The sequence below is a fragment of the Dendropsophus ebraccatus genome, chromosome 13, assembly GCF_027789765.1.
Source record: "Dendropsophus ebraccatus isolate aDenEbr1 chromosome 13, aDenEbr1.pat, whole genome shotgun sequence".
NCBI classification, from domain to species: Eukaryota; Metazoa; Chordata; class Amphibia; order Anura; family Hylidae; genus Dendropsophus; species Dendropsophus ebraccatus.
This window is the reverse complement of record NC_091466.1, coordinates 19,547,892-19,561,313: the sequence shown is the minus strand read 5'-3', so window position 1 is coordinate 19,561,313 and position 13,422 is coordinate 19,547,892. Positions and strand designations below refer to the sequence as shown.

General features: G+C 47.1%; 1 protein-coding gene across 1 annotated transcript in view; it reads left to right on the top strand.

Annotated features, from left to right (window-relative positions):
• The window catches only part of LOC138770453 (embryonic protein UVS.2-like), a 61,821-nt gene that overhangs the window by 26,842 nt on the left and 21,557 nt on the right, over window positions 1-13,422 (top strand). The window contains exon 12 of the mRNA XM_069949554.1: window positions 12,318-12,440. Within this exon, the coding sequence (XP_069805655.1) occupies window positions 12,318-12,440 (123 nt within the window). The remainder of the gene's footprint in view (window positions 1-12,317; window positions 12,441-13,422) is intronic.

Here is a 13,422-nt window from a genome sequence, read left to right as displayed (position 1 = left end):
GCAGTGATTGATTCGAGGCCAGTATTATTGAGGAGAGGCTACTTGAGGAGAAGGCAGCAGCAGTTTATCGATTCCAGGCCAGTATTATGGAGGAGAGGCTACTTGAGGAAGATGAGGCAGCAGTTGATTGATTCCAGGCCACTATTATGGAGGAGAGGCTAATTGAGGAGGAGGAGGCAGCAGTTGATTGAGTCCAGGCACAGTCTTATCGGGGAGAGGCTACTTGAGGAGTGATGAGGCAGCAGTTGATCGATTCCAGGCCAGTATTATCGAGGAGAGGCTACTTGAGGAGGAGGAGGCAGCAGTTTGATCGATTACAGGCCAGTATAATTAAAAACAGGACTACTAGAAGAGCAGGAGGAGGCAGCAGTTGATTGAGTCCAGGCCAGTCTTATCGAGGAGAGGCTACTTGAGGAGGATGATGCAGCAGTTGATCGATTACAGGCCAGTATAATTAAAAACAGACTACTAGAAGAGCAGGAGGACGCAGTAGTTGATTGATTCCAGGCCAGTATTATCGAGGAGAGGCTACTTGAGGAGGAGAAGGCAGCAGTTGATCGTTTACAGGCAGTATAATTAAAAAAAGACTACTTGAGCAGCAGGAGGAGGCAGCGGTTAATTCATTCGAGGCCAGTATTATTGAGGAGAGGCTACTTGAGGAGGAGGCAGCAGCAGTTTATCTATTCCAGGCCAGTATTATGGAGGAGAGGCTAATTGAGGACGAGGAGGCAGCAGTTGATCGATTCCAGCCCAGTATAATTAAAAATAGACTACTAGAAGAGCAGGAGGAGGCAGCAGTTGATTGATTACAGGCCAGTATAATGGAGGAGAGGCTACTTGAGGAGGATGGCAGCAGCAGTTTATCTATCCAGGCCAGTATTATGGAGGAGAGGCTAATTGAGGACGAGGAGGCAGCAGTTGATTGATTCCAGGTCAGTATTATCGAGGAGAGGCTACTTGAGGAGGATGAGGCAGCAGTTGATTGATTCGAGGCCAGTATTATTGAGGAGAGGCTACTTGAGGAGGATGAGGCAGCAGTTGATTGATTCAAGGCCAGTATTATCGAAGAGAGGTTAATTGAGGAGGATGAGGCAGCAGTTGATCGATTCCAAGCCAGTATTATCGAGGAGAGGCTACTTGAGGAGGATGAGGCAGCAGTTGATCGATTCCAGGCAAGTATTATCGAGGAGAGGCTACTTGAGGAGGATGAGGCAGCAGTTGATTGATTCCAGGCCAGTATTATCGAGGACGAGGCTAATTGAGGAACATGAGGCAGCAGTTGATCGATTCCAGGCCAGTATGTCGAGGAGAGGCTACTTGAGGAGGATTAGGCAGCAGATGATTGATTCCAGGCCAGTATTATCGAGGAGAGCCTACTTGAGGAGGAGGAGGCAGCAGTTGATCGATTACAGGCCAGTATAATTAAAACAGACTACTAGAAGAGCAGGAGGATGGCAGCAGTTGATTGATTCCAGGCTAGTATAATCGAGGAGAGGCTACTTGAGGAGGGGCAGGCAGCAGCAGTTTATCTATTCCAGGCCAGTATTATCGAGTAGAGGCTAATTGAGGAGGATTGAGGCAGCAGTGATCGATTCCATGCAAGTATTATCGAGGAGAGGCTACTTGAGGAGGATGAGGCAGCAGTTGATCGATTACAGGCCAATATAATTAAAAACCGACTACTAGAAGAGCAGGAGGAGGCAGCAGTTAATTGAGTCCAGGCCAGTCTTATCGAGGAGAGGCTACTTGAGGAGGATGAGGCAGCAGTTTATCTATTCCAGCCCAGTATTATCGAGGAGAGGCTAATTGAGGACCATGAGGCAGCAGTTGATTGATTCCAGGCCAGTATTATCGAGGAGAAGCTAATTGAGGAGGATGAGGCAGCAGTTTATCTATTCCATCCCAGTATTATTGAGGAGAGGCTAATGAGGAGGGTGAGGCAGCAGTTGATCGACTCCAGGCCAATATTATTGAGGAGAGGCTACTTGAGGATGATGAGGCAGCAGTTGATTGATTCCAGGCTAGTATTATCGAGTAGAGGCTAATTGAGGAGGATGAGGCAGCAGTTGATCGATTCCAGGCCAGTATTATCGAGGAGAGGCTACTTGAGGAGAATGAGGCAGCAGTTGATTGATTTCAGGCCAGTATTATCGAGGAGAGGCTAATGAGGAGGGTGAGGCAGCAGTTGATCGACTCCAGGCCAATATTATTGAGGAGAGGCTACTTGAGGATGATGAGGCAGCAGTTGATTGATTCCAGGCCAGTATTATCGAGTAGAGGCTAATTGAGGAGGATGAGGCAGCAGTTGATCGATTCCAGGCCAGTATTATCGAGGAGAGGCTACTTGAGGAGAATGATGGCAGCAGTTGATTGATTCCAGGCCAGCATTATGGAGGAGAGGCTAATTGAGGAGGGTTGAGGCAGCAGTTGATCGACTCCAGGCCAATATTATTGAGGAGAGGCTACTTGAGGAGGATGAGGCAGCAGTTGATTGATTCCAGGCCAGTATTATCGAGTAGAGGCTAATTGAGGAGGATGAGGCAGCAGTTGATCAATTCCAGGCCAGTATTATCGAGGAGAGGCTACTTGAGGAGGATGAGGCAGCAGTTTATCTATTCCAGCCCAGTATTATTGAGGAGAGGCTACTTGAGGAGGAGGAGGCAGCAGTTGATTGATTCCAGGCCAGTATTATCGAGGAGAGGCTACTTTAGGAGGATGAGGCAGCAGTTGATCGATTCCAGGCCAGTATTATCGAGGAGAGGCTACTTGAGGAGGATGAGGCAGCAGTTGATTGATTCCAGGCCAGTATTATCGAGGAGAGGCTACTTGAGGAGGATGAGGCAGCAGTTGATCGATTCCAGGCCAGTATTATTGAGGAGAGGCTACTTGAGGAGGATGAGGCAGCAGTTGATCGATTACAGGCCAGTATAATTAAAAACAGACTACTTGAGCCGCAGGAGGAGGCAGCGGTTGATTGATTCGAGGCCAGTATTATCGAGGAGAGGCTACTTAAGGAGGAGGCAGCAGCAGTTTATCTATTCCAGGCGAGTATTATGGAGGAGAGGCTAATTGAGGACGGAGAGGCAGCAGTTGATCGATTCCAGACCAGTGTAATTAAAAATAGACTACTAGAAGAGCAGGAGGAGGCAGCAGCAGTGATTGATTCCAGGCCAGTATAATCGAGAGAGGCTACTTGAGGAGGAGGCAGCAGCAATTTATCTATTCCAGGCCAGTATTATGGAGGAGAGGCTAATTGAGGACAAGGAGGCAGCAGTTGATTGATTCCCGGCCAGTATTATCGAGGAGAGGCTACTTGAGGAGGATGAGGCAGCAGTTGATTGATTGCAGGGCATTATTATCGAGGAGAGGCTAATTGAGGAGGATGAGGCAGCAGTTGATCGATTCCAGGCCAGTATTATCGAGGAGAGGCTAATTGAGGACGAGGACGGCCGCAGTGATTGATTCCAGGCCAGTATTATCGAGGAGAGGCTACTTGAGGAGGATGAGGCAGCAGTTGATTGATTCCAGGCCCAGTATTTATCGAGGTGAGGCTAATTGAGGAGGATGAGGCAGCAGTTGATTGATTCCAGGCCAGTTATTATTGAGAAGCGCCTACTTGAGGAGGAGGAGGAGGAGGAGGCAGCATTTGATTGATTCCATGTCAGTATTATTTAAAACAGACCAGTTGAGGACCAGGAGAAGGCAGCAGTTGATGGCTCTCAGGCTAGTATTGTTACAAACAGACAAGTTGAGAAGGCAGCTTCCACCCAGTTATGTTTCCAAATAGAAAATTGACTATGGGGGCATTAGTAGTATTCTTTTGGACCCAGAAGGACCTAGTGCAAACAACTAAGGTTTGAAGCTAAGGATATGCATGTGTGTAAAAATCATTCTTTAAACATGACAACATGTTAATTTAGAGTTCAGCACAGGACAGTCAACGTTAAAAAACACCCCTCTCTAAAATTACTCCTAGTCTAGCAGGATACGGATACGGTAAAATAGACAGAGAACCTCACCTCAGAATCCATGAGGTGAAGAAAGGACATTTAAAAAGGTACAGATTCAAGAAGGCTTTACCCGAGTTCCATTATCCAAAAATACGTGTCCAATTTTCATTAAATTGAAACCTCATTGGCACTTGCTTTACAAATTGACGCAACTACTCTGGTGTCAAACCTGTTGAATCTGAGCCTATGGCTGTCTGGCGATACAACATATATATAAAAAATGTTTTTCTTAACACCAGTTTGATGTCCTAACCGTGTGTAGCGTCCAATACAATGGTATGTATGCTTTTGTGTTTTTTAAGTGCTGTCACCAGCTGACTTAAAAGATAAGTCTGGTCATATTAATAAGTTTCTGGGTCAAGTAAGGTACCAGAAAGTTATTGACTGCCTGGCCTCCCACCCTCGTTTTTTGTCACTCCCAAAAAACCTCACCCTATGGGTACCTTCACATGTGGCTGCAGGTCTGCTGAGTAAAATCCACAGGGCCTTTTTTATACCGTTCACCAAATGGCATTCAGTACTAGGGTGCCGCCGGACATACGCAGTTCTGCACTGAACTGGGTATTTGTGCCCAACCCCATAGTACTGAAGGTGGCATAAAATCAGCCAACGATGCGCTGTGGATTTTAGCCAGCAGGGAATCACAAAAAGCCTCCCATTGTAAAGGCACCCGTAAATAAGGCAAGATAACCTGCCTTTCAGCAACTGTTGTTGCTGTAACTAACTGTGGTGGTTTTTTTATATCACAGTTGAAGGACAGCAGCCTCCGTGATATATACTCCATAGACAGGCTTATTCCATGCGTGACTGCATGAGAGGCGTGAAATAATTTGCACACAGAAGAACCCCATCGGGATTTGCGGTGCAAGATTTCACTACTCTCATGATATCCACAAAATACCTCAAGAACAGTTAGTACCCACTCACAAAACGGTGAGTAGTGTTCCTTGGCACGGGTGCCAGGGATAGAACCCCACGGCTATAGTTCACAAAAGGTGAAATCCACACTTTTTGAAGCATAGTCGTGGGGATTATTTTAGGGTTGCTACTGTTCTTGGGGTATGGGTTGGACGGTGCACTGGTGTAAGGCATTAATCTGGTGTGGAGATGTTAAATGGCAACACACCATGGGCATCAAATTTGGAAATGGGGATCTGTTATTTCAAATGTATCCAAATTAAGTTGGGAATTTTTAAGGTGGTTTTTTTTAAAAAATTGGGGTCTAAGGGGGGAACATTACTTAATAAATTAAATTCTGGATTTTTACGTTGGGCACATATTTAGCATATCAAGGTCCATTTCTTGGACACACGGATTGCCATGCAAGACGGGTGACTGATGACTTAGTCATTTACATCAGGCATGAGGGGTGGTATAATCCAATGTAATGCAGGCACAATTCATCTTAACAAAAGTGAGCATCTCCACACTGTGGCAAGAGAGCCTCGTTCTTTGCGGTGTTATGATGTTACCCGCCGCACTAAATACCCTCTCTGACGCCACACTACTGGCTGGGCAGGACAGCAGAGCCAAGGCAAACTCTGCCAGTTCAGGCCAAATCTCAACTTTTTCTGCCCAGTACTGCACGGGGTCGGTGACACTTTGGGGCAGGGTAGAATCAAGGTAGACAGTGACCTGGTGGCTGAGCTAATGCTGGTCCATGCCATGAGTCCTGGTGCTGTGTCCTTTCTTCACCAGCTGGCTGCATGAAATCGCTCATGAGGGCTTGCAGGCTGTAGTGACTTCTGATGCCTCCACTAGTGGTGGTGGGAGTGGAGCGCGCTGGTTCCCCCCCAGAGGATGTTGTCTGGGAACCTGGCTGGTCTCGCAGGTAAGTTGAGACCAACTGACTGGTGAGCATATCCCTGTAGTACACCAGTTTAGCCTCCCTCTGTGATGGCGGGAAGAATTCTGCCATTTTGCGGCGGAAGCGAGGGTCCAACAGGGTCGCCAGCCAGTATTGGTCCCTCTGGCGGATGTCCACAATCCGGCTATCATTCCGCAGACACTCCCGCAGACACCTTGCCATCTGCACCAAGGACAATCACCGCTTCTCCTCTCCACTGTCCTCAGTGGAGTTCCAGGGTCTGCTGGGGTCTTCCTCCTCTCCTCTACCACCTCATCCTCTATCTCCTCCTGTGATGGAGAGGCAGAGAAGCCAGGTGGCGGTTGTGCGGAATGGCTGGCCGTAGACATCTTCCTCCTCTTCAACCTCCATCTGCACTTCATCCAGCTCTGGGCTCAAGGTGATGTTCAGCCTTGGAGTTGTGGCCTTAGAATCCTCGCTGATGATGTTGCTCAGCGCACTTTCCAGAACATGGAGGAGTGGGATGATGTCGTTGATCCCATAGTCCTGCCTGCTCACAAAGAGAGTCGCGTCCTCAAAAGGGATCAACAATTGGCAGACTTCCCACATTAACTGCCAGTGTGTTACTTGGAAGTCGCAGTGTGGCGTGAAGCTGCCTGATTGCCCCATGAGGTAGTCTGTTACGGCTGACCTTTGCTCGTACAGGCGGTCGAGCATATGGAGGGCAGAATTCCAGCGGGTTGGCACGTCGCAGATTAGCCAATGTTGGGCCATACCGCGCTGTCTCTGTATTCTGAGCAGGGTGTTCCTTGCAGCATAGTAGTGGCTGAAATGTTTGCACACTCTATGTGACATCCTCAGAAGGTCATGTAGTGCATGAAATGATCGAAGAAACCTGTGCACTATGAGGTTGATGACATGTGCCATACAAGGTGTATGAGTCAGCCCTCCCCGCTGAACTGCAGAGACAATGTTCCTCCCGTTGTCTGCTACGACACTTCCCACCGTTAGTCGACGTGGGGTCAGCCATTCAGCTATCTCCTCCCTGATGGTCCGGAGGAGCTCCTGCCCACTGTGGCTTCGTTGACTCAGGCTCACCAAATAGAGGACAGCCTGAGAGCGCCAGGCCTGACATCAGTGGTAAGACACTGTGTCAGGTTGGACTGCAGTGGTGGTGGAGGCAGAACTTGTGCTACCTGCGCTGGCCCCCTAAAGCACCGTGGAGGTGAGAGTGGCAAGAATGGGCCAACTTCCTGATGGTCTCCTGGGAGGATGTTGACCCAATGGGCAGTAACTGCCATGTACTGGCCTTGCCCATAATTAGAGGACCAAACATCAGCACTCAGGTGCACGGTCTTGGACACCGAGAGTCCCAATGAGTCGCCAACCTTTCTCTTTACATAACTGTGCAGTGATGGGACAGCTTTGTCAGAGAAGTAGTGGCGGCTGGGGACTCTCCATCTGGGGTGCGCACACACCATGAAATCCCTGAAAGGCTGGGAGTCCACAAGATTAAATGGCAGGGACTGAAGCACCAGCAGCTTAACCAGGTGTCCGGCCAGTTTCTGTGCCATGGGATGGCTGCTGGAGTACACCTGATGTTTGTCCATGGACTCAGTCAGGGATTGCTGCCTCATTAAGGGTGTAGATGGCAGTGGACACTCTGCTGCTGCTCGGCAACTGAGGCTGACGAGCCCTGAGTTCCAGTGAGAGGATGCTGCATGATGGGATCTGCAGTGTATGGTGCATCCTGACAGGAGGTGGTATTGGGGTCACGGTTTTTCCAGGCCTGTTGGTGTTGCCTTTCCATGTGCTTCCTCATGGATGTTGTCCCAAGATTATCACCCCTGCCACGACTGACCCTCTCATTGCACAGCAGGCACAGAGCGATGTGCTTATCTGTCCCCAGGTGAAAGAACTGCCAGATGACAGAGAACCGTGGTTTGCTGCCAGCCACGGGGGGTCTTGCGGCCTGTTGGCTGCCACTGCTGCCTGAGGGTCCCCTCTCAGGACCAAGGCTTGGAGGTAAGGGACTCTGCCTGGTAGGTTGTCTTCTACCCCTCCCTCTTGTGCCTTGCTTCCTTTCACCAGTGGGATGTTGCTGCTTCGGTAGCACCTCACTTTCCTCCCCTGATGACGCTGAGGATAATGGTGCTTGGGGGCGCCACGTCCGATCGGCGACATCATCATCACCACCACTGATACTGTCCTCCAGTGGCTGGGACAGGATCTCAGGTGTGGCACTGGATGCCCCTCCCTGGCTTAAAGCCAACACCTCCTCTGCAGTCTCTGCACGTTCCACCTGCTGCCTTTGGGGGACTACTAGTACCTCCTCCTCCTCATCACTAAAAAGTGGTAGAGAATCCAAAGGCAGATCAAAATTTGCCAACAGTTCCCTGGCAGAAGGTGCCCTAGAGGTGAGTGGCATAGTAATAACAGGGGACGGGGCAGAGGACTCTCGCTGGACCGTCCCATGTAAGGGTGGTGTCGGATGATCCAGCCGACCTCGTTTGGGAGCTTTGGGCGGTGGAAGTGGAGGATTGGGTAAGCCAATCTAGAACCGCTGGCTGTGTGGTTCTTACAGAACCACTGGGTGTCTGGGGTAGCTGCACCCTGCTGCCACGCCTGTTGCCCCGGCTGCCGCCGGGCCTGGTGCTGCCACTTCTCCTACCCCTTACCACCTGCCGTTGCAGTCCTTGCCTGGGAAGTGCTGGAAGTAGGACGCTTGGATGTAGTTCTTTGGTTGGTGTAAATTTTGAAAAGAAATAATCTATTGGGCAGAAGGCACAAATTTTTCAGTGACTATTGCTTTCTGGGTTGGAGGCACCCAGCAAAGAAGAAATGTACAGGTTACCCCAAAAAAACAATAATTTTTTTTTAATTTTTTTTTTTACTTTTTTGGTTGCGGGTGGCTAAACGGGTTTGACGGCAACCAGCAGAGCACAAACGGACAGCTTTTGTGGGGCGCTGACTTAGGGTGACCTAGAACAGCTTATCACAAACAAACAACCTTTTTTTTTATATTTTTTGAAGTTTTTTTTTTTAACTTTTTGGTTGCGGGTGGCTAGACGGGTTTGACGGCAACCAGCAGAGCACAAACGCTGACTTCTCCTCAAATAGAACAGCTGATCACAAACAAACAACAAACCAATTTTTTAAGGAGGGGAAGTTTTTTTTTTTTAACTTTTTTGGTTGCGGGCGGCTAGCCAGGGTTGACGGCAACCAGCAGAGCACAAACGGTACAGCTTTGGTGGGGCGCTGTCTTTGCCTCAAATAGAACAGCTGATCACAAACAAACAAACAAACTTTTTTTTTTTTTTAAGTTTTTTTTTTAACTTTTTTTGTTGCGAGCAGCTAGCCGGGGTTGACGGCAACCAGCAGAGCACAAACGGACAGCTTTTGTGAGGCGCTGACTTAGCGTCACCTAGAACAGCTGATCACAAACAAACCAATGGTTGGGGTTTTTTTTTAGTTTTTTTAAAACTTTTTTGGTTGCTGGCAGCTAACCGGGGTTGACGGCAACCAGCAGAGCACAACGAACAGCTTTTGTGAGGCGCTGAATTAGCGTCACCTAGAACAGCTGATCACAAACAAACCAATTTTTTTTTTTTAAGTTTTTTTTTTTTACTTTTTTGGTTGCGGGCAGCTAGCTGGGGTTGACGGCAAACAGCAGATCACAAACCAGACAGCTTTTGTGGGGCGCTGACTTAGCGTCACCTACAACAGCTGATCACAAACAAACAAACGTCTAGCGTCTCCTCTCTGTCACGGAACAGTAGCTGGTTCATTGCTACGTGTCCTGATTGACTCTTCTCACTTTTCTCTCCCTATTTCTTTTTTTTATCTCACTATCTCTCCCTAGATATCACAATTTTTGAGTTAGATGGCTATTTCTCCCTCTCTACCTAACTCTTGATTTCTCAGCCTCTTTCACTATGTATGAGCTTATCAAGCTTTCCCTGGATCTTATTTTTTTTTTTTTTTTATCTTCCTCTCTCCTGCTTCTCTCACAAACAATATATACTCCTTCTCTATCTCTCCCTGTACTTATCCAGTTGTTTGGATATGTAATCTATGGGGACATGTATCAAGCAAAAACTGCGTACTTTTCGGCGGAAATTCGCCCCCTTTCCGCCGGGTACGCCAGTGGGGCGGGAAGAGGGTGTGTAGGGGGCGGAACGGAGGGCGCGGACTTAGAGTCCGCGCGATTTACCATCCGTTCCGCCAAAAGATACGCCGAAAACCTACTCCAGTCCTCAGCTGGTGTAGGTTTTCGGCGGTGCGCACCAGCACGCAAGGGATTTATGTAGAGGCAGTCGGGGGCATTGTTAAGTCCGGCACAGAAAAACGCCCGACTTAATAAATGTCCCCCTATGTGTTTTCCCTCTCTGCCTAACGTACACCTCCTTTCTCTCTGGCATCTGGAAACACAATGAGAAACTGCAGCCAGGCTCAAGCACTTCCTGTTCCTGGAGTGACGTCACACACCTTGATATTCACATAAAAACAGGATACAACTGATTATAGGAGTAATAATCCCTTGTAGCCTGTTCTATTTTCTGATTAAAGTACAGTTTTGCAACGCCGTTTGCGATTTTTAACAAACTGCGTCACAAACTTTTTGAAAGTTCGGTTTCGGTTACCGAACCAAACTTTTTGCAAAGTTCATAACGAATCTGGTTCGTACCGGTTCGGTTCGCTCATCCCTAATGGGGTGCTTTGGGGGCTTGTCTACTAAATGGGGGCACAGAGGGGGCTTATCTACAACATGGGGGCACAGAGGGGGCTTGTCTACTACATGGGGGCACAGTGGGAGCACTGGTACAGTGGGAAGCAATACAGTTGCTGTCTAAAACCTTCCCCACTGCTGTGTGATCCTGTGTCTTGCTAAAAAAACTTTTTATCCAAGGGAGGTGGGTCTGTGACAATGTCTGTGCACGCCCTGTTCTATTCTGATTCTGCCGATTCTCTATTATGCTGATTCTGATAAGGCTGGGTTCAAAGGGGGGGGGGCATTTGCCCTCTCTGCCTAGGGCACCAAAGCTCCTTGTCCCCGGCCCTGCCTATTTGTATAAAGTCAGACATTATAGAGTGAAAAACTAAGCAGCCATACAAATAGCATAGACAACTGATAAATGTGCCGGTATTTTAGGATCATCCGGTCCTCTTTTATGAATGGATAGAAGTCTACACACCTTCTATGATGCCTGAATAGAATCCTACTTTTACGGCACACATGAAGTGGTAGATATTGGTTGATCATCAATGGAGAGAGGTTCAGAGGACTGATGTAACGTTTCAGATGAGAATCTGAGCTTCAGGTGATGGTGGTTGTTAAAGGGGTACTCCAGCGGGAGGGGGGGGTCCCGCATCGCGGCGCTCCAGTCCCCGGTTCCCGGCCGCTTCCTGGTGTCTGATGCGGGCCCAAGACGATACGTCTCAGGTCCGCTCAGCCAGTCAGTGACAGAGGCGGGATCTGAGCGGACTTTGAAACGGATCCCGCCTACGTCACTGACTGGCTGAGCGGACCTGAGACGTCAGGCCGCTGGAAACCGGGGAGGTGAAGTGGACGTTGTTTCCCTCAGCCACCTCCTCGTAGGAAAAAAATGCCCCCCCCCCACTGGAGTACCCCTTTAATGTTAGATCATTGGCATAATATAGAACATAGGAATGATGGTAGGCAGAGGTAATACATATGATGGAGAGATATAAGGGATACAGAGCTTTGGAGAGATTTGTGGTGAGAGGTTTCTGAATCCAAGGCCTCCAAAGCTACAATAGCATTCAGTGTTACTTTATTTATAAGTATATATATAATATATATATATATATATATATGTAAATTATTTATTTTTTTTTTAACCATTTTTTTGGATTTTTTTTTATTTCATTAATTCTGAATGTGTTGAACCTTTGGTGTCTTTCCTTCTCACCAGGTATGGTATAGTGGCAGCAGAGAGCAAGGTCAGCCTGGCAGTGATAAGATTGGCTTCTATACTTACTTGTAGGAAGATAATTGTATAGTGTATTATATAGAGAATGAGCAGCCATTGCTGTGACTGTCGCTCTGTAGACACATCAGTGCTCTGCTTTGCACAGAAAGACAAGCCTGGCTCTTACATTCACAAAGATTTAAGGGATAGTGAGAGAGGGAATTAATTAGGAGAGAAGGAATCACCGCAACAACAGGAGTTTCTGCTTTTGAGATACATGAGGCTCAGGTGGGATTTGTGTGCAATGTGCTGAATATAGGGAGCAAGGTAACGTTCTGAATCACACATAATCCTAAGCCAGCAGGTGGACTTCCTATGCTCTCCTCTCTCTCTGTCTCTCTATCATAATGTAAATAATTTTATAAAACCCATAATAATATGAATTGACAAAGCAAAACAAAATGCATCAGTAATTTCTGGCCTCATTAGAAATTGCTATTGATTATCAATGTGATCAGATTTGCTGTATTACAATAACAATACCATGTATACTTCCTATCCTTACAGATTCGCTTGACTGTTACTGATTTTGAAACAGAGAATTACATGTACTGCGCATTAGACTATTTGGAAATCTTTGACGGGCCTAAAATCGCTTACGGTGCATTCTGTGGGACTGCTGAAATCCCTGTAATTTACTCTAAAACCAATAAACTAATAGTGCACTTTGCGAGCAATTTGAGTATCCAGAAGAGAGGGTTTAAGGCCTCATATGTTTTACGTGAGTACTACAATCTTATGGTATATAGTCGCATATGTAGCACAATATATATATCGCTGGGTTGTAAGAATCCATTAATAATTGTATCATCCATACTCTGCTTACATCTGCTGTGAGCTACTGCTAGGACCAGCATTGTACTGACCCATGGGGGGACCAGAGGAGCCTACAGTGGACCTGATATCTGTGCACTGACCTCTGGTGTATCACAGTAGCAGGACTGTGGCACAGTAAGACACATGGAAGGACTATGTGCAACAAGGGTGGGTGCACAAAGCCCCAATCACCAGGCCCTTAGGGGGAGACAGTGGGAATGAAGTGTTCCAATTACCAATCCCTCCATAGTAAATGAGCTATGTACCAACAATGTAATAATAACTAATTGCTAATCCTCACAGATCACATCCCAATACATAGCAAGAAACTACTACTAGAGCAGCCTAATATAGACTGTGCCTCACAATAAAAAGAGAAGAGTTATTGCAACATATCACATGGGACACTAAGATAAAAATACCAAAAAACTCTATCAGAGGTTTATAGAAGTGCTAGAAAAAGAAACATGGGGGGGTGTTAGACCCAGTTTATTTGTGAGAGCTACAGGAATACTACGTTAGCTGTTTTTTGCTCTCAATTTGCACTTTTTTGCACTTCTACTTTGCACACTTAATATTCCACAATATAGTAATTTTATGAATTTATTCTATAATAATTTATCTTTATGTACATATGTATTGTTGTGTTCCCAGTGTATACATTTATAATAAATCTGGCCTCACTTGGCTATACCATGAGCATTGATAAGTAATGGTGTTTTAGGGGTTTTAACCTTCTTAACCCAAGTGATAAGTTGTAATAAGGAATGACTTTTCGATCACTTTTCATTGTGCG